The 21569-nt window shown below is 43.0% G+C and overlaps 1 protein-coding gene and 1 long non-coding RNA gene across 18 annotated transcripts in view; one reads left to right on the forward strand and one right to left on the reverse strand.

Moving 5' to 3' along the window:
- The first annotated feature begins 3113 nt into the window (after positions 1-3113).
- On the forward strand, positions 3114-5630 carry LOC114763731 (uncharacterized). The gene is made up of 2 exons (XR_003742373.1): positions 3114-3280; positions 5038-5630. It is a non-coding gene; the product is annotated as an uncharacterized LOC114763731 (long non-coding RNA).
- A 961-nt stretch (positions 5631-6591) lies between these two features.
- The window catches only part of epb41l2 (erythrocyte membrane protein band 4.1 like 2), a 57717-nt gene continuing 42739 nt past the window's right edge, over positions 6592-21569 (reverse strand). For 3 of the 17 annotated variants that reach the window (XM_029002717.1, XM_029002715.1, XM_029002716.1), the window contains exons 13-23: positions 19954-20004; positions 19784-19819; positions 16536-16694; positions 14690-14827; positions 14001-14054; positions 13027-13641; positions 11062-11190; positions 10465-10563; positions 10095-10175; positions 9072-9183; positions 6592-7731 (exon numbers count right to left, since the gene is read on the reverse strand). In XM_029002717.1, coding sequence (XP_028858550.1) covers positions 9079-9183; positions 10095-10175; positions 10465-10563; positions 11062-11190; positions 13027-13641; positions 14001-14054; positions 14690-14827; positions 16536-16694; positions 19784-19819; positions 19954-20004 — 1467 coding nt within the window. In that variant the 3' untranslated portion in view covers positions 6592-7731; positions 9072-9078. Of the gene's footprint in view, positions 7732-9071; positions 9184-10094; positions 10176-10464; positions 10564-11061; positions 11191-13026; positions 13642-14000; positions 14055-14689; positions 14828-16535; positions 16695-18862; positions 18923-19783; positions 19820-19953; positions 20005-21569 lie in introns of all 17 variants that reach the window. The other 14 variants (XM_029002718.1, XM_029002719.1, XM_029002720.1 and 11 more) reach the window with 14 other exon arrangements.

Raw genomic sequence — 21569 nt, forward strand, 5'->3', positions numbered from 1 at the left:
GACCCCCAGAAGCCCCTGCTGTCCTCACAAAAGCTGCAGAAAAGCGATAAAATAACCGGCCCGAGAGCCACGTCTTCAGTCATGTCTAATTAATCCTCAGCCAGGCAGGCAGATATTAATTACGGGCAAATTATACAACTCGGACCCGGCAGGGCCCCTGAAAGCAGGAGAGCAGATGGGCAGGAATATGAGATTTTATAGCTGGATTCTCCCCGTGAACTATGTGGTGGACGTTTTATGGCAGTTCTGGGGAGGGGGCTTGTTTGGTAGGGTGAGGCGTCCTCAGGATTTGCATGAATATTCCACAGCACATCAACCCATTTGACAATCAACATGGCAAAAGGTTTATGATGCAACCCTCCCAATGACACTGTGACTGGCTTCCTGAGGATTTACATGTGTTACGTCCTTTGGGTCGTATGTGGTTTGGAGTGCTCTGTGTTCAGTGTGTATTTCCCTTTTAGGCTGTTTGCTGGGTGGAGATTGGGATTGATGGTTCCTACCTATTCCCTCATCATCAGTCTGCCAATCAACTCATCAAACAAGTGCATTTAAGGACAACTCCAGCCACCAGGCGGGGCCCATTGTTGTGGAGCCAGAGGAGGATAGAGAGGAGAGTTTCGGGGTGCTTTAAGAGAAATTAGTGAAAAGCCTTTGTTGCCTGTTAGAGTGGTCAGTGTTGTCAGTTGTGTAAACTGTATAGTCTCTCCGTTTATGGTGTGTTGTTCCTCCTGTCCGTTGTTGTTATGTACAGCACTCTAAAGTGAAGTGATTGTCATTGTGACACACTGCAGCACAGCACACGGTGACACAACGAAATGTGTCCTCTACTTTTAACCATCACCCTTGGTGAGCAGTGGGCAGCAATGACAGGCACCCGGGGAGCAGTGTGTGGGGACGGTGCTTTGCTCAGCGGCACCTTGGCGGATCGGGATTCGAACGGGGCAGCTTCCTTAACCGCTAGGCCACCACTGCCCTCTCGGTTTTGGTTGGTTGTTCACTTCTCACTGTAAATAAATATTTCACAATATTTCACTTCGGCCGGGTATGTGTGTATTCCCTCCTCACACAACCCTCTCCTTGTAAATAGATATTAGCATATACGTGAATAAGAGAAACTATCAACTCTTTTTTGGTTGTGTCTCCCAGAACACAATATTTAATAAGAAATCTCAAGCACCCTAATTCCTCCTTAGGGAGGATTTAAAATAGGTAACATGTGCAAACATGATATTCTGGGTGACCAAGATACTTACAACAATACAACAACGTATTTATGTGTTTTACATTATATAAACTTTACATTTGTCTTCTGTGAAGAAATAGTTCATTTCACATGACATTCTGACCACAAATAGTTTAATGAGGGTAGAAGGTTATAATTTTTATAGTGAGCTTCTGTAAATTGTAAGTTCAGCACTGAGAACTTTCCTGATTTCGTAAAAGGAGAAGATCACCGTTTTGGATTCCAGCGCCCATGATAACCCTGGAGACACGTAGACTTCAATTTCTGTGATAGCTATCAATCTGCACACTCACATGTGTTCAAAAAGAAATTGTTTGCAGAAGTTGTAAGGAATGAAGCGCTCTGCTTTCGATATCTCAGCTGAATTACATTGCAGAAAGAGGTATTTCTGGAGCTTTTGTTGGAAAAAAAAAAAACATGTTCACTACAAACAATCCAGAGCAACCTTTCACATAGAAATGGGAGAAACTTTGAGTTATGTGCTCACTGACAAATAATGGATCGCACCGCACTGAAAACACTTTAAAGTACACATTCAGAAAAAGAAAAAAAAAAAAACGATCAATCAATATGTCTAATATTGTGTGCATTGATTGGAGCGGAGTCTGTAGTTTACTGGATATACTGGCCGCTGGTTCTCCCCTCAGCCAAAGATCCGTACGGGTCACGGGTTTATTGCACGGATAAAGGGAAAATGTCACAGTATGGAAATCAGGCTGGCTTTCCCTGACAAAAGCGCATCAGATCCAAGGATCTTTGATCTTAATGTGGATTGGTTCCCCGTTTCTTTCCTCATTAGGATAATAGGGCTTCTTTAAAAACCAAATACACGATTTGACAACTAAAAAGGGTGGAAGTGAGGACGTAAGCAAACAAACACTGCAGAACAAAAGCCCCCGGACCAATTACAAAGCGGCCAGACTGCTGCTGCTTAATGTCGAGGAACTGTCCCAGGCGGGAGCTGGCCTCTTCAAACCCGGCAACATCCCTGCAGGTAAACCATGGCCACTATTCTAACTGGAGATAAGTGCAGTGCAGCCTTTTTGTGGACAGGATTTACAAAGCCCACCTGTGGGCTTGGCGCTAGACAACTGGGGCCCATCCTCTAAATACCCTAATGCAATATACGAGTAACATGACCAAATGTGGCAAACTAATAAAAAAACTTATCATTCATGCAGCTCTGTGCTGTGTAGGGAGGACTTGCAGTGTGTTCAAGCAGAGAAGTTCATTTAATATCTGATTTGTCGGTAATGTGCCAAGGGCCAAATCCTGTTGAAGCATAATGAACTGCTGGAATGAAAAGGTGTTGGGAAAGTTACGCGAGTCCTGATTCGAAATATCAGCGCCCCGGATGAGGGGGCAGAGGTCATGTGAGTCACACTGCTCACTTTCAGAAATTATTCAGTTAACAGGGGTCCTACTGCAGAGAGCGCTTCTATGCAGTCAAATGACGGCGCTTGTGATCATGCACTCGGCATTCTGAAATTCTGTTTAGTTTACAATTACGGCATTTATCAGGCGCCCTTATCCAGTGTGCCTTACAATCAGTAGTTACAGGGACAGTCCCCCTGGAGACACTCAGTGTTAGGTGTCTTGCTCAGTGACACATTGGTAGTATGTGGGGTTTGGACCTGGGACTTTGTGGAACCTTCTTGGTTCATAAGTGAGTGTGTTACCACCTAGGCTACTATAAATAGTCATTATGGTGCCAAAACAGCGCTGAAAAGCTCGCTGCACCCAAGTGAACTATGAAACATCACCAGCATTAAATCCTCTTAGCAAATCACAGGACTGTAAACAGCGCAAAGTCCAAACTCCCAGGCCGGGGCCGCGTTTCCAGGTCAGAGACCTCGTGATGAGCGGCCCGATCACTCCAACGCGGAAAGAGAGGAGACGGGGCAAGAGACATGTCTACCTTGGCCGTGTTTGTGAGGGAAGTGCCTGGATGGTTCCTCTGGGGTGGTGTCTTTCTGCCTGTAACTCTGCTGCTGCTGCTGCTGATGGCCCATCTGATGTGGAAACTACAGGAAAGTAAGTTACCATCCATCTCTACATCAGATTTATATATATATTTTTTATCAGATGTGAAGTACTAATAAAAAAAGTACTAGTTTCGGGGCGTCTTTACACAACTGTAGTGCTAAAATTTGTACAATAACATACTAGTGTCAATTCATTTTTGTGGCATTAGCTAGTAGCCAACTAATTTCATGGACTACACTTTCTTGTTATAGACTATGTAAACCTACTTACATGCTAAAGCAGCACAAACTGTATTGCCAGTTACCTGATCATTTCATCTTGAAACCATCAAAAATGCAAAACACTCAGAACTGCATAAAGTATTGATAAGCATCTGATAAGTATTGAATTTCTGAATTTCTATTCTAAACAAGCAATTTTTCCTGAAAAAAAAAACACACAAAACCACACAAATCTGGCAACACTGAGTGCTTTCTCCGTCCTCCTCCTAAACATGATCTCTGTTAGAAATCCATGTCTGTTACCAAACCGAACAGACCGAGAATTCTAAACTCTAACGGAACATTTTTGAACTGCAGAGCCAACATACTGTTTAATGTTACATGCTATTCAATTCATTTTCTATTCCTTTACAATAGTATGAATAGAACGTTGGGCCCAGTTAGCAGGGCTTCACTTGTGTTTCTGTGGATGTGCTTCACTGTAAAATGAGTACAGCATTTAACATTTACCAGAATATTTTTTTAACACAAGTATCTACACTTGAGTGCTCTAGTGAAGAACATTTGGACTCTTACTGGTTTTCAAGGGAGGTACATAATACAAAATGATATACAATGATGTCAGGGCACAGTGAGATTATGATGACAGGACTGATTAAATCAGACACACAACCCTGATCTTATCTTACATGGTTGGGAGCATGCAGCGTCTGGTTTAAGTTAGAAACCTGCTTTTATTGAACCAAATGGGACTTGAACTCCATGCAGCACAGTGGTTATATTATATGGTTATATTTTGTGTTATGTTACTGGTTTCCTTTTGTCATGCTTTTGTGTCAGCATAATTAATGTATTTGAAGTTTAGTTATATTTTTATTATAGTTGTGTGACTATTTTGATGATGATGCCACATGGCAGGTAGGCCCCTGATCTCACACCTCCAAGTCTGAGCGGATCAACTCTGGGCCCTGGGTCTGTTTCCATGCCCTCCCAATGTTCACGTGGGCATCCTCCAGGTTAAAAGTTTGGGAAGAATTACAGTGGGTCACCATACGCCGTACTGCTGCTAGTGGACATCTTAAAAAGGCTCATCACCAGAAGGCCAGTTCCACTGTAGCTGAGGGTACGGTGTGGTAAATAAGGGCAGATGAGCCTAGTAATCAAATTTAGAGTAAGAATGGGAATGAAAGGTAGTCTCTAACATATGTGGTCTGGGACGGGCATCCAGCGAAGCTGTATCAGGACAGGAGCGATATGTTACTGGTTTTTAGTGCCAGTGAGGGGTCAAGCCGCAGAACTCTGTTCTGTAATTTTGCATGTATCTTAGCAGGAAGGTCAGCAAGTAGGAAAACATTCACATTTAAACACTTCATATAGTACAGTTACGTCCTTAAAGAAGCACTTAATCACAATGAAAGGTTTAATTTTACCTAGTTGGAACCCGCAACACCTCAGTTACGAATCCGGTTCCTTATGCGCTAGGCCAGCATCACTCCACTAGCTGCTAAGGATACAAGCTTTAGCTAATTCTAAATGTAGTTTTTCCCCATGCACACACACTATTTATCCTAGTTTTACTTTCAGCAGAGGAAGAGCTGATGAGGAGCCAAAACCCCAGAGACACGGCCTACAACTTCATCCATGGCTCACGGCGACGACCTTGGCGCAGAGCTGGTCACTGTCCACCTACCTGACAGCACGAAGCCAAGCAGAGACAGGGGTGTCACCTGCTGTTAAGAGGACAAGGACGAATAAACGACAAATCCATGAACAACAGACCCCATTCCCCCCAAAACACCCAACAAAACTTCTGCTACATTACCAACACACTTGCCGATGAACCAGAAGACCCAGGTTCAAACCCCACATGCTACTGTTGTTTTAAGGGCTCGAACTTGATTGCCATCTTGGGTCTGATGATCGGTTTGCGGCTGCCTGTTGCTGAAGAGGGGACACCGGGCCAGCACATTTATCACTGCATGTAATGTGTTATATAGATGCACTGTACCTTTTCAGTGTTTAACGTCTACCATTTCACTTGGGCTCGTGCGGTAAATGCATGGTCAGGTGATGCATTTTGAGGCAATGGAAAAAGACGCTAGTCTGAGGTCTGGAAAAAATACATAAAAAAATGTACACTGCTCAAAAATAAATAAATAAAGGGAACACTCAAACAACACAATGTACCTCCAAGTCAATCACACTTCTGTGAAATCAAACTGTCCACTTAGGAAGCGACACTGATCAGTTTCACATGCGGTTGTGCAAAACAGGTGGAAATTATAGGCAAATAGTACGACGTCCCCAATAAAGGCGTGGTCCTGCAGGTGGGGACAACAAACCACGTCTCAGTTCCTATGCTTTCTGGCTTCACAGCCCTCCATGTGCTCCATGTGTAGGGTGGTAGTAGCCTAGTGGGTAAGACACTCGCCTATGAACCAGAAGACCCAGGTTCGAATCCCTCTTACTACCATTGTGTCCCTGAGCAAGACACTTAACCCTAATTTGCTCCAGGGGGACTGTCCCTGTAACTACTGGTTGTAAGTCGCTCTGGATAAGGGCATCTGATAAATGCTGTAAATGTAAATGTAAATGCTTGCCAGAGGTAGCCCGACTGTCATGAGATGAGATCCTCAGACCCCTTGTGAGTTCCTGCAAGATAAAGGCATTGATGCTACGGACTGGACCGCACGTTCCCCAGATCTGAATCCAATTGAGCACATCTGTAACATCATGTCTCGCTCCATCCACGTCACACCACAGACTGACCAGGAGTTGGCGGATGATTTAGTCCAGGTCTGGGAGGAGATCCCTCAGGAGACCATCCGCCACCTCATCAGGAGCATGACCAGGCGTTGTAGGGAGGTCATACAGGCACATGGAAACTGAGCGTCATTTGGAGTGTTTTAAAGACATTAAACCAGAGTTGGATCAACAGTTAGTCTGTTGTGGTTTCAAATTGAGACCTCCATAGGTTGATTATTAATTTGGTTTCCATCGATAGTTGAATGTGCTGATGACACAAAAATTAAGTGCCAGTGAAATATTCATTTCTTTTTGTTGAACTATTTAGAATTTTTGTTGCACTCTAGAGCCCTGCGATTACATTGGGAGCAAAATGATCAAACAGAGACAATCTGAGAATAAACAAACGTTTATTTAAAACAGTGTTACACTGAGATCGAGGGTGTGGGTTCATGGAGGATAAAAACACAACATGTTTATTTTCCAAGCAGCTAAAAAAAAAAAAACTACTGGCATTATCTGCTATACACAAGGTCCAAAGAGCACACTGACAGTCACGGTGCATCATAAGAACTATTTTTGAACTGCAGAGCATAAAAGCAGAGGGCACACTAGCTTCAGTATCTACAAAATAATTTTTGGGCATGTGATTAATTAAGCAAAAAAAAGAAAAAAAAAAAAAAATTAATCCCCATGGAAATATATTAAAAAATATTTAAAAGGTCAAACAAACTCACCTCATTAACATCGAAATTTGTTTACAGATAATAAAGACAGGTAAAACAATTTCTTTTTTGGGGGGAGGGGGGGAAGAAATCTACAAATACAGATTTGATTAACGAAGCCAGAAAGTTGGAGAAATGCAGGGGAAAAAAAAAAAAAAAAATGTTCCAAGCTGCCTAGTTTCATTTTATTATGTTTTATATAACAATTATTTTAATATGTTTTTCCCCACTGTTTAATTCCTTTCAGAGGGAGGTAGACAGGAAAGCAACCCCCCCGACATGGAATGTTTGTCTCGACTGCATAGCGTAATGTGTTGGCACTGTAGTACAATGTAAAAAAATGACACAGTGCTTCGTCTGTAGCTGGTCCAATAGAAATGCACCAATCAAAAATGCCAAAAAAATAAAATAAAATCTAAACAAACAAACATTATGAGTCCAAAGCTAGGCTTCCCAGTCATTCCTAACCCCATGAGTCCCAGTTGCAAAAATCAATATTTTTTTCTTATGTACATACATAAGAAGGTTTTCCCTATGTACATACCAGGAATGTGATGAACACAACAGAACAATAAAAATAACCATTTAAACTTGAATCCTATCTGGTTTTAATAATGGTAGACTAATCTCAAAAGGAAAAAAAAACAACTATAAACCACTACAAATGTTAGCTTAATTTGAATGAGGGAAAAAATGACATCAGCTGAATGGGGGGGTTTCCTTGCAGCAGGCCACCCTCCTGGCGGAAGATGCCGTGAATCTCTCGCTTTCTCTGAACCGTGTATGAATGTCATGGGCCTCCTCAGCTCTGGGGGGGGGAAGAGATATGAGACCACGGTTAACTTGATGCTCCGAAGGTCATCCCCGATGCAACGCTGAGCTTATTCAGAGTTACATAAGATGTGGTTGCTGCCGATGGTTTGCAAGCACCACCTTTACCTTGCACAAATTCATCAAAATTATATTTGAAAACATTCCATTTAGAAATAACACACCCAATATGATCATAATTCTGCAAACTATATAGACTAATTACAGAGTATGTGGTTCTGACTGGCTAAAAACTGACCAAATTACTAACAGTGTTACACACTTAACTGTCTGTTTAGTCAGAAGACCCTGAAATAGAATGAAGAAAAATCTGCAGCAGCATTACAGCTCTGAGCTCCAGTTCCGATCTTCAAACACTCTTCACCCTCCAAACTGTCAGAAGAACCATGCAAGACATGAAAACCACCAGGTTTTCACCTGACAAGCCCACCTCTCGTCTAAAAAGGACACGCGCTGTTCCAGGGTCGATGAGTTCCTAGCCACTAGGTGAATAATACCTTCTGAAGGAAGACGGCGTATTTGCTGAACCTGATCCAGGTCAGGGAAAGTTAAACACTTCTGCTCTCAATAATCACAGGTCATTGCAAGATGAAGAATAAAACAATTCTAATAATAATTAGAGCCAAATGCCCTACTTGTTGGAAGGCTAATTTTTATTATGTGGAAGTAATCAGGCCCTCCCTCATATGTCTAATGTATAAGAGACTTTTATTAGCCTCAAAATGATCAGACTTACACTAAGGGGCTTTTTCAATCCATTTGAGAAAAACAACAGCCAATTAAGAGGACAAGCCTTCCACTAATCCCCAAGTAAAGGGGATCTCATGTTTGGTTGGGTTTGATGTGGCTTAGGTACAACGGGGCAAAAAAGAATTTGGCAGTCACTGATTGTGCAAGTTGTCCCAATTAAAAAGATAAGAAGTCTGTCATTTTCATCATGGGTACACTGACTGTGAGAGACGGAATGTAAAACTAAAATCCAGAATTATATTTACAGACCCCTCTCATCTTTTTAAGTGGGACAACTTGCACAATAAGTGGCTGCCAAATACTTTTTTGCCCCACTGTATTATCATTATTATTCATTTTATTAATAACAATATATTATTGTTTTTTTAATGCTCTACTGGATATTATGATTTGGTATCTGAGCTTGCAAGGTTTGTAATTTTATTTTTAAATACATGGGACCAAAGCCCATGTACATAAATGAGGAAATGGAAAGGACAGTGAACCATGCGGACATGCATGACAAGCTGGAAGCAGGCAAGCACCGGTTTGAGGTGCGGGTTGGAGGTGGAGGGGGCGAGGCCTTACCTGGAGCTCAGTCCTCCTCCTCCGCCAGCTCTGTCTCTTTATGCACCACCACCCGTGTCACTGACATATCGGGGTGCTGCTCTTTGGCTTCTTTTATAGCCTGGGCCAAGGCCTGACCGCCCCACACGGCCCAAACCAAAGCAAAAAAAAAAAAAAAAAAACACAAACAAAAGAGGAAGGAACACCATGATATAACATGCATGCTATAAATAACTTACACATGCAATAAATCATATAACATGTATAAAGAACAACTAAAACAAAATAATAATGGGAATGAGAAATCACATCATTTTCAAATGCGTATTTAATATTGTTTGAACTTGCTTGAAACAAAAAATTGTTACATAGTTAGAAAAATGCATGCAAAATGTTACAAAATGCTAAATATGAAAATCCCAAAATTATAAGGGATTGATGGGAAGGGAATGTAATGAAGGAGACGCTCTGACTGCACATGCAGATTAAAAATCTGATCAGAGTTACTATGGAAACCTTGCATTTATTGTAAAACACTACTATTCCTGACACGTCCGCGGTGTTTCTAGGGAAACGCACGCTCAGGGTCAGGCAAACGGGAGTCAAATCAATCCGATGCACTCTGGAAGGACAGATGGGGAAGAAGAAAAGCAACTCTGTTGTTGTTGTTGGGCTCAGCAGGATCGAAGAGTCTCCATTAAAACCTATTTGGTATTTGTCTGCCTGTCTGAAGTACGTGTCCCGGTGGGCTGTGCTGGACCTTAATCAGGCCACTTCTATGAGTGGCATTTCAGTGGATTTGCACCAATCAGAGGAAATCGATCAGCTGGCCTGCCTTTAGGCTGAATTACTGGCCCACTACAGTATTTAAGAACCTGGAAGCCACACTTAGCCGGATTTATAAAGATCCGTAACAGTAAATTCACCAGATTTTAGGAGTGCTTTGTGAAGGAAAGGGGGATGAGTAACATGGGGTGCAGGCCACTTTAAAGCCAGTAGAGGGCAAAATTACATCCACAGTCTCAAGAGGCAGGAGACACTCACCTGATCGTGGTCAATATCCGAGTCACCTGTGATCACAATGCGCTTCTCGATCCTGGTTTCTGACAGCCCACCCTTGAGCGTCTGAAGATCATACAAAATAAACAGAACCAACATACATGCTATTAAACACAGAGTTAATTAACACAAACATTTATGTTTACTAAAGAAATTAGCATAATGCACACAGGCATTTAGACACTCACACACACACACACACACACACACACACACACACACACACACTATTCACATTGATCACTAAGTAGCTTAGCAGTATATATTTACTTCTACCGCATAAATAGTTTCGAAATAAAGGATGCATGGAGCAAAAGAGTGCAGTAGAGTGTGGTGAAGATGTGTGTGTGCAGACCTTGGTGATGTGTGTGGTGGTGGTTGTGCAAAGGGACTCTGAGGTGATGGTCTGCGCAGTCATCAGAACACCAGGCTCCCCATCGGTGTTGCCGTCCAGCTGGAAAACACACAAAAAGTAAAGCTTTACTAGCAAAAGTTTAAAGGGTGTGTTACAGATGTGAGCAGTTCTAAACAGTCCTGTTTTGTACTCAAAACTCATGAGCATGCTCGCTTCTGTCTTTATGCCCATAGGTCATTTAGGATGATAAATATGTTGCTCAGGGTAATAATAAAACTACTTTAATTAAAAAAATGGCAACTCCCTCCATAACACTTAAGTCATTCTTCATGAAGTACTTCAGTAAATAATTAAAACTCTGCTCTCTTACTGTGTATCTTGTGTAGACAGAATTGCACCTACATTCTATTCAGTGAATAATGCTGTTGTGCTGTATAGAGCGTATTGATATTTATATACAGGTATAGGAAACGATTCAGACCAATAGGATAACACTGGGCCTTGATTTCAAAGCCAGGCCCTGTTTTCAGATTGGCACAGAGGCCAGTGCCCGGAATTAAACAAATACCTGGTTTAAGAGAACAATATAGTGTGTACCTGTGCTGCTTCGTATGTGATTGTCTTTGTCTCCGTGTGAACGATTGGAACCTCCTTGGTGGAGATCTCGGTTTTCTGTGCTGCGAACGTGTCTGAAATGGTGACCATTTCTGTCTTCACTACAGGGGGCTGCAGAACAGATAGATTTGGAGTCAGATAAAAACACTCACCTCACACACAACATAAACTAAGCAAATCTGGGTGGGCCACTAAGAAAAATAAAAAACACAAGCAAGCACAACCTAAGAATGCATGCACACTGCTTCAGAATGCAAAAACACACACCACAGCACCGCCAACAAACTAGAAACTAATCTTTATGCAGTCATGCAACGATGCATGCAAAGCAGAAAACTGGAACGTTTCGATCCGGAAAATTTTATTTTTTGGCTTTTGTCTTTCTGCTTTGTTTTCTTTCATCGCTGATGAGAAAACACACACACACAAAATGATTTTTTTTTTTTTTTTTTTTAAATCACAAAAAAAGACCAGGCATGCAACCAGCTGAGAGTGAGGCAGTGCTTGGGGAGCAGCAGAACCAGAGCGGCGCAGCTACCAGACGACTTCATTAACGAAGTCTTGCTCAGTGCAAAAGGCAGTGCACCAGCACAGCAACACCGTGTCAACAGAAACAGCCAAAAAGAACACATGTCATGCAGTGCACAAACCCAAAAATGTATATGGATGTCATGCTCCATGCAACTTTTGTAAGTTTCGCCATCATAACCACAGACCACAGCGAGATGGCTGGGAAATGACACAGTTCAGTGTAAGTGCATGAGGACATGTGACCTGCTCCATCATTTTCAGGTTTTTCCAGTATTTCCAAAGAGCTCAAATGGTCAAGCTGGCTAAATTTCTCCCAATACAAAATTAATCAAATTACTCTAAAAGGCTGATACTGAGACTTTTAAAGTTAAGCACTATGTGAAATGAATGAAATGCATTGTTTTTGACATAATTCAGATACTTTTAAATACTTTTAGCTTTATGCTGAAAAACTCATTGCAGTTAATTATTAGCAAAAACGAGATGTATTTTTCCCCCCCCCATTGACTGACAGTCTTAATGTGAACTAACCGTTTCTGTTGATTGCTTACGCTCTGTTAGGTCATTTTAATTTAGTTATTTTTTTTAGGTTTGTCTCCTTGTACAAGACTAAAAGCTTGGCTTTTATCCAGTCAACTGCTAAAAAGTACCAATAAAAAGTTTTTTTTAAAAAGTACCAAAATAATAGGTAGTTAAGATTAACATGAGTTAAGTACTTTTAAAACCACTCCATAAATATTAGTATTTCTACTGTGGAGCCCCTACCAGCCCCTAATAAATCACTATGTTATAGAACTGACGGTGTTAAAAAGAGTGGCAGGACGTAACTGATGAAACACTGCTGACAATTTGAAGATGAAATTCTGAAAGAATGGAACAGATCAAAAATGTCCATGCATGCAGTGGTGATTCCCAACAAGCACCCAGACAAGCACCAATCACAGCTCATCCAACGGACTGTCAGTTGGAAATGAGTGTTCTGTAACACTGTTCATAACACTGTTCTGTAGAATAGTGTGTTTGTGTGAGATGAAAATTCAATAAATGACAGGGGAAGCAAAAGAACCAAATGAAATGACAGATGTAAAAATGAAATGAGTGAGCTTTGGGTGGATGGGGCGGAACTAAATATGGAGATTAAGGAATCAGTAGGCTGTGGAATTCTGGGGGAAAAAAAATCCCAGGTACCAGATGAAAAGAATCCTCCTCTTCACAAACTATCAATAAAACGTTGGTAAACAGAAAGCAGGCTACGGTCGACATGAGCCCCGCCCGGGCGAATGGAAGCGGTGTGTGGTGAAGTAGAGGTGAGGTAGAGCAGAAAGGGAGGGAGGAATGAAGGTTCGGAGAGGCGGAGGAGCATTTTTACGGCTTCCCTGTGCTAGGTTGGAGCTCCAGGTCGGAGCGACCATTTACCTCAGAGCAACAAATAACCTGTGGCAGATGCGCTGTCTCTGCATGAGACGCGTCGCCGTTCACCTTCGGCTCCTCCTCTTCCTCCACAACAGAACCCAGTGTGTTTGGTGCCTCCATGTGGCCATTTGGAGCCTCGTCAGGAGTCACCAGAATCTCCTCATCTCCCTGCTCGCTAGCATCCTGCATGCCTGCAGCGGGATGGTCTTCTGCAGTGGGCGGGGCTGGCTCGTCTTTGGCTGTTGGCTCTGATTGCGATTCAGAATCTTGTACGCTAAGCTCCGCCTCTTCCTGGTCCTCCTTCTCAGGCTCTTCTTTGATCTGTTCTGTGGAGATGCCGCTCATCTGCGGGTGGTACTCGGCCTCCTCTTCGCTCTCGCTGTCCGAGGAAGTGCTGTCCCTCGTTGGCTTCTTCTCATCCTTCGCCTCCTCGCTGAGCGCCTCCTGGGGTTTCTCCTGGACCTGCATGGCTTCTGAGGCAGCAGCTTTGGGGGCTTTCCGCACCTCCTCAATGATCACTGTCTCTTCAATCTCAACCTCCAGCTGTGTGCCTCCAGCGGCAGGCGGAGCCGCGGTGGCAGCGATGGGGGGCTCTGATTTCAGTTTTTCATCTGCGTTCTACCAGAGAATGGAGGAAAAAAATGAGGGTATGGAGAGAAACATAAAAGAAGAGACATAACAGATGACCAACCACACAACTGAGGCAAAAAAGCACAGCAAAATATAGCACACTAAACAAGACAAAAACTTTGTAGTCAACATGAAAAAATATCAACCGAAATGACCAATCAAAGCAAAGAAGAAGGTGACATGAAGTGACCGTCTCATTGATCACAATTGTGAGTCAGAAAGATGGAGTCGTGAGTCTGGGTGAAATGGCATGTCTGGAATTTAAAATAAAAACATGGAAAGATTTGTCTGTTAGAAGCGAAGGGTGGAGTGAGGTTGGGGTTAGAGACCGGATACGTGGAGACCACCTTGCTGTCGTCTCTGCTTTCAGGCAGGAGGCTCTCCGGTCGGGGCAGGGCTTTCTGTGGAACATAAAGGTAACGATAGGCACCAATGTCACTTACTCAGGGTTAGGGGTCATAGCATTCTAAAGGTTGGCATAGCATAGCTTCCTGCGGAGGACACTGAAAACAGGACTGGACACTTAAAGCAGACAAATTATGATGGCCATACACAAGCATGTGGGGTGAAGATGAAAATGCCTTAGATGCTTAACGTTCATATCCAGTAAGGAATAAGTGATTATTGTCTATATTTCTATATTTTATAGACCAGTATTTCATCTCATATGATATTTCTGTATTCTGTTTTACTTCTCCTCATGTTGTACATGTTGTGTGAAAAAAATTCAAATTTGAAATGAGATTCATGATCACATTTTTTGGTCAATGTAGCAATAATCAACAATAAAAATTCCAACCATGTCAAACTGCGACATTACTCCTGGTCGAAAAGTTTTATGTGTGTGTGTTTTGTGTGTGTCATGTGCCTGGACTGGACATGAACTTGTCTCACTCAGATATACACACTGGTATGACAAGAATGAATGAAGCTGTTCGCAGGTGCATAAAGAGAGAGAGAGAGATACATAGTGAAAGAGAGAGTGAGCAAGCAAACAAGCGACATAAAGTTGAAGCAAGTTCTACTGTGGAGGCACCTCATCAGCATGATGGGCCACAGGCTCAGAGACTACAGTGCCCTCTGCAGCTCCGGCTGAGGCAGTGCAAGTAGCAGCCAGGTCTATGGAAAAGCTGGCCTTACTCAAAAAAAGGGAGGTAAGCTCCTCTTCTAAACTCTACATGGTTGGAGAAGGACAGAGGAAAGAGTTCAGTATTACAGAGAAAAAAATAAGAAAACTGATAAATCCTAGAAGTGAGAGACGGCAGGTTCAAATTCAGATCAGAGAAGAGCAGAAACATGATGATGAAAACCAATCACAACACCCCAATGTGAGTATTTAAAAACAGCAGAATTCACTAGTTACAAACACACAGGAAATGTGAAGAGCACATTCATGAAAGATCTTCCAGTTTTAACCCACAAGAAATGCATAGAAAGAAAGTGAGAGAGTTTCACATGCCTCCAGTAACAATTCACTTGCATTCAAATTCACAGGAGACAGAAATAGACATGGGACACAAAGCTAAAAATAAGCCAAAAAAAAAAAACCAAAAAAACATGCGGCAATTGAGACAGCAAGGCAATCCAAAGGAACAAAGTAAAGAAAGAACATTTCAAATGCAAAAACTGCGCTTGAAGACACTGCTGAGTTTTCACTGCTAAGTGAACGGAAAAAGTGAACAGTGGATCTCTTTTACAGCAAAAAAAAAACAAAAACAAAAAAAAAAAAAAGCACAGAACATTCCCACAGTGAAAGAAAAAGGGGTCTGGAACACATATAATGACAATCAAAGCTACAGCTCCACGCAGGCGTAGAAATATCACACAAGGCGTTTTGTGATTATGCAGGACATGCTCGCCCTGCCACTGGCCCGAGAGAACAGGAAAAACGCGTCACAGTCCCAGTTCATGTGACAGTTGGGATTATGGGTTAGTTATGGGTTACTTAGGGTAATATCAGCAGTCTCGTTCTGATGAGACAGGTGTGGGTCATAAGTTATTGCAGGTCATCGCTACTGGAAAGGTCATCCATTCAAACAGATCCCAACTTGCACAGTTGGTTCATTTCGAATCTCATTTGCATTACCAATTAGAACATTAAAGGGGATTAGCCTGATCCTGCATTACATTGAAAAAGATGCAGGCTGTATACACCAGGGATTAAAAACACATTTGGCTTTTCATTTGGACTGTATGAAAACAAAAAAAAAAAAAATGTGATTTGGAGTCAGGGCTCCACAACCTTTCTCTAGCTGGTGATGGGTAAATGTTCACTTATGTAACATTCCAATAAATGGGGGCCGGTTCCAGAAAAGTTTAGGGCCGGTTCGGTGCTTTTTTTTGGGCACCGCCACAAATTTTCTTTTGAAAAGCATGGCACTGGTTCCAAAATTGGGAACTAGCACAAGAGCCAGAGCTGTGGAGAAGGGATACAGCAGTCTTGTTACGTTTGACTGTAAAACACTGCCCCCTATGGGACAAGCTTTAATACATTTGCCAGGTGCCCATATATTACACATTGCACCTTTAAAATTCTGTTTAATGTTACTGCATAAAACACATTCTGAAATGCTACATGCATTCTAAAAGTTGAATATAAATCACATATAACTTATTTATTGGCTTGCTTTTTTCTCATGTGCAGCTGTCCAAAAGGTTTTTAATCCCTGTAAATTAAAAATGATGAAGCAGCACAGGACAATCAAGTAGACACGTCTCATATCAGAATACAGCCAATGACTGAGACAGGGCAGTCGGGATCAAGGCCAGCACCTGTCCAAAGGCCGAAGACCAGAAGGGCGCAGCGTTTGCAGGAGGAAGGCATGCAGGCTGAAGGGAAAATGTGTACAAGGGGCGGACAGAGGCGGGTGCGGCAGACGTACCCCTTGGGCCTGCAGGCGCAGGCTGGTGACTGGGCTGGCGGTCAGCCGCTTGTCCCACTGACTGGGGCGCGGCTCAGGCTTGGCCTCCATAAAGCTGCGTTTTAGCTCGCTAATGCTAGCCTGATGTTTCAAAACATCCTCCTGTGTCTTATCCAGGTCCTACAGCAGCACCGCAAAGGAGAGGGAGGGAAGGGCGGGACGCCCCACCAATAGCAAGGGAACCAAGGGAGCGAGGGGAGAGGGCAGGGGGAATGAGGGGAAAGGATACACCAACAATCAATGCATTATTTTGCAACATGACCATTAAAAGGGGTGTTTTACAAAAAAAAAAAAAGCCTTGCCAGGCCTCAATGAATGACACAGTCATGTTATTAAAGCACAATGGCCGCCTGGGGAAGACACTATTGTCAGGAGCAGCAGGCGGTGCTATAACCCCACACTGCTAACAAAGTCAGAACTGAGACTCTTGCCGCCGACTGGACAATGAGTCTTGGCTGAATCGATTGGTCACACACATTCAAATCACTCATGTAATCCCATTAATGGGTCTGGCATCCAATTAAAATCCACTCTGGCTTCAACTTTGTGACCTCAGGCCAGGGAATAGGAATAAACAGGCTGAGTGCGTGGGAAATTACAGCTCTGACATGGCTGTTCTTCAGTGAGGCAAGGCTTTTGTTATTGGCTTAAACCTGCAAAGTAACCCCATCAGTAAAGACAGAGAGCTGCTGCCAAAAGGCCCATGGATCCAGCATTAGGCTAGAGTATGTACAGGCAATAGAGACAAGGCTTTTCTATTCATTTGTTAAATATCTACTAGTTTGACTGCTTGAAGTGCATTAAATGACTTTCCTGGGGAAGGACCCGTAACCAGAAGGTTGCTGTTTTGAATGCCGAACTGCCACTGAGCAAAGTAACATCCCCACACACTGCCCCCTGGACTTTTTTCATGGCTGCCCACTGCTCCCTCAGGGGATGGGTTAAAGGCAGAGACCACCTTTCACTGTGTGCACTGGACGCTGTGCAGTGCAGCAAATCTCTTTAACTTTATAACATAATATGGTTTGCAGATCTTTTTCTTAAATACCTAAGCTAAAATCTGATTAGTGTTGTACCATGGCCAACACAAATCTCAACCTTACATATGGCTTGGATTCTGCATTAGTCAAAAAGGCACTAAATACATGGTAAATACATTAATTGAATATTCCCATACATAGAACTAATAGCAAAATTGAAAAATCAAAAATTTGAACTGGTGCTGAAAAAAGGATGATAATTGTAACTGATTGATTAATAAATAAGTTTAAGGGTGGTAGTGGCCTAATGGGTAACACACTCACCTATGAACAAGAAGACCCAGGTTCAAACCCCACTTACTACCATTGTGTCCCTGAGCAAGACACTTAACCCTAAGTTGCTCCTGGGGGGGACTGTCTTTGTAACTACTGATTGAAAGTCGCTCTGGATAAGGGCGTCTGATAAATGCTGTAAATGTAAATTATGATTTCAGGTCATATTGCACAGCCCTTAAACGTCTTACTATTTAATCTAATGAAATCAGTGACCATCAGCTAAAAGGCTACTAGTATGCAGTGAATATATAGTAATACATTTCTTCACGTACATCACCGCAGATCAAATAAAAAGACAATCATTTTAGAAACATTTCATGCCAGCCTAAACAGCATTCTTGTGTTTTTTAAAAATCCAATATGTCTGAACAAACTTTTTATCACTTTTTAATATTGCAGCTTATTATTCATGGGCCATTATGATAGCAGCTCAAGGTTTTCAAACAAAGGGATTAGCACACGTTCAGGTGAGTTTTAAAGTGTTATCAAGTCCACACTATTATTTAGTTAAATTAAGTTATAATAAAGAAGAAAATGATTTATAGCCAAAGCAACCAAAAGCAGAAATCCCTCCATATTTAGGACATTTGTATTAGTCTTGTTACAGGGAAAGGAAAATCTCTCCCTCATTCAGTTTACAGTGAACTGCATTCCGTAAAATCACTTTGTTTGAGTCTTGGTGGAGGGAGATGACCACCGACAACATTCAGTGACCACCTTCCTCAGGACCAATAGCGTTTTCTATTTTCAGAAATTGTAAGCATGCAAACCCTTACCCACACCCAGCTCGTGCAAAAATACAGAAAACACACACACTCAGGCTGAATGAGCACGCTCACACACACACACACACACACACACACACACACACACACACACACACTCAGTTTGAGAGTGAGAGGACAGAAGCCAGCAGCCAAGAGAAGACAGGGAGGTCGACTCCTATAGTCGAAGGCTTGTAGGCATACCAACCTCCAACATTAAATTGCTATGTCTGACATATATATTTTCCCCCTGCACTCTCAACTTGCTCTGTAGAATGCAAAAAGTGAAACAAAAAAAAAATAAAATAAAAAATAGAGTTTGCAACACCAAGGCTGTTCAAGAGACAGAGGTTTAAAGCGGTAGTGAATCCTGCTAAAACTGGAGATTGCCGTGTTATTTGGCAATGATGCAGTTTTGGTTACAAATATCATAAAATAGTTTTAATAATGATATGTTACAGTTACAAATGTGCTAGTTTATTACTGTGAAAGTTGTATTGGCTTGGCTTGATGCAACATTATTATGAGCATCTTAGTATTTTTTATTGTTGATTGCTCTCCATTCACTATGTGTGCAAAATGAAATAAATCTTTAATGTTTACTTTTAAGTACATATTTATTATAAAGTTATTTTCAGGTCTTGATGTGGTGATGAATGGGATCAATGTGAAGGTTTTGCTGTTTTGGTTCATCATTGCAGGTTAGCAGTACAATCTGCAGTTTTAGCATATGTCAATGCAGCTTTAAAAGGAGATCCCAGATTGACAAAACATCTGTATAAAAAAAAAAAAAAAAAAAAAAAAAGAGCTCCAAACACTGAGGGGCTATTCAAACAGGCAGTGTTCTTGTGGACAAAAATCTCTCCCTTACCAGCGGGTGTTAATTGTGCTAAGGTCAGATCAGCAGCCCTCAGTGCATTGTACTCTTTTATATCAAAGAGTAAACCATTGAAATCCAAAAGAACAGCACAGAATTGACCAAAAAAATTAACAAAAATCAAGAGACAAATTAAGAAAGGAGACAAACCACAGTAAAATGCAATAAACAGGGCCAGCAACCACAACATACACAAAATAAAAAGTAAATATAAAAAATAAGTAGCGTAATGGAGTGAGTATGGCAGTGGACCTTTATCTGTGCGCCCTGAGACTCATCTACTTCCATCTGTCAGCACAGTGAGGGAGGGAAAAAACACAGGTTAAGTAAGCACGCATCCCGACCACGCTCCCAGCACAGGTATTCAAACTGGACCAGAAAGAGCAAGGCATGATGGGATAGGTGCAAGAAGCCCCACAAACCTCGGCGGTGTTGGCGGCGGCCGCTCCCTCGCTGGGCACCTCCCCTTCCACCTATAATGGTTAAGGTGGCGGGAGTGGTTGAAGTAGCATTTCAAGAAAGGGCAGGGGAGAGGGGGAGGAGACACGGTGAAATGGATGATGGGAAGGTCCCTGATTTCCCAGCAGAAAAGGTGTGAAACGCACGCGCATCCATACACATGTATAACCATACACACATGGTGTGATGATGCGGGGGGGATGCCACTCCTCATCTTTGAAGCTGGCAAGTTGCAACGAGTTGGGTGGGTGGGGGTGTGTAAAGGGAGTTTAAAAGATTAAATACCTGTATGAAATACCTGAAGACATTGTTTAGGAGGTGTTCATGGGGGGGGAAATGATCATTTGAGTTGCCAAAAAATGAAGGTACTAGATAAGATTAACCTTCAGTATACAAAATATGGGGGACAAAATTTTTTTTGAAAGACGCAGATTTTTACAAGGCGCAGGCAGAGTGGCTATCTTATTACAGGAAATGACTAGTGTCAGCACATTATGCTACACAAAGAGGTCCTTATTATAATTAGAGTAAAGGTTAGAGGTCATTGGTGGATCAGCAGAACGCCTCACATAAGAATAGAGCTACTGGAAAGTGGGGATGAGAGGATATTTTCCCCCTAAATCCACTAACGCTGAAGATCAGAAGGTCTAAAACCGAGACTGCTTGACACCAAAAAGCTGGCGGGGGGAGTGAGGAGAGGGGGGTCGGGGTGGAGACAGTGGGGCAGGAGGTGGCACACAGACAGGCTGCAGGGTGTGAGGCACGCGTGGGGGGGGTTCTGGGAGAGGGGGGGGGGGTTGTTTCAGGCCGCGGGGTCGCACATCTCCACCTGCGTGCCCGGCTCGGTGGCCGTGACTGGAGGGGGGCGGGAGGGCACCCTGTGCTCCAGGTAGCAGAGGGAGAGAGCCAGCGGCAGGGCGAGGAGCAGTGCCAGGGCCAGAGACTGCAGCGTGGACAGCAGCACGCCGAAGATGAGGAGGAAGGAGGGCAGGAGGGACGGGGAGGACAGTGGCAGGTAGCGCTGCAGCCCGGTGGGTATGAAGGACAGGGAGTCCTCGGGGAGGCTGGGGAGGCACAGGTAGCCATCCTCATCCAGCAGGGTGGGGAAGTGCAGGCCTTTACACAGCCCCAACAAGTAGAAGCCCAGATGTGGCTGCGCTTCTCCAGCAGCTGGCTGGACCTCCATCAGCTCAGCACAGCACTCACGAGCCGGGGAAGAGGAGGATGGAGACGATGGAGAGAGGGGAAATGCAGGCAAGGAGGCTATAAGCAAGTCACCCTCAGTCACAGCAGCAGTGGCAGCATGCTCTGACAAATCCGGGGGGCAAATACCATTCTCCTCCTCATCAAGGTGTCCCTCCCACGAGAGGGCGTCATCCTCCGAAATGTCGGAGAGGACGTCCAGCTCAGAAATGGTGTCCAAAGTAGGGGGTAGGGAAGACAGGGTGGAGGACGAAGGAGAGAATGGGAACATGAAGAGGGACTGTGACATCACCCCCCCCCATCCCATACAATAAAAACAAGTGGACCGTGCAAGTAAACAATAAACAAATAAATAAAATAACACAAATGTGTATGG

Source organism: Denticeps clupeoides, chromosome 14 (genome assembly GCF_900700375.1).
Source record: "Denticeps clupeoides chromosome 14, fDenClu1.1, whole genome shotgun sequence".
NCBI classification, from domain to species: Eukaryota; Metazoa; Chordata; class Actinopteri; order Clupeiformes; family Denticipitidae; genus Denticeps; species Denticeps clupeoides.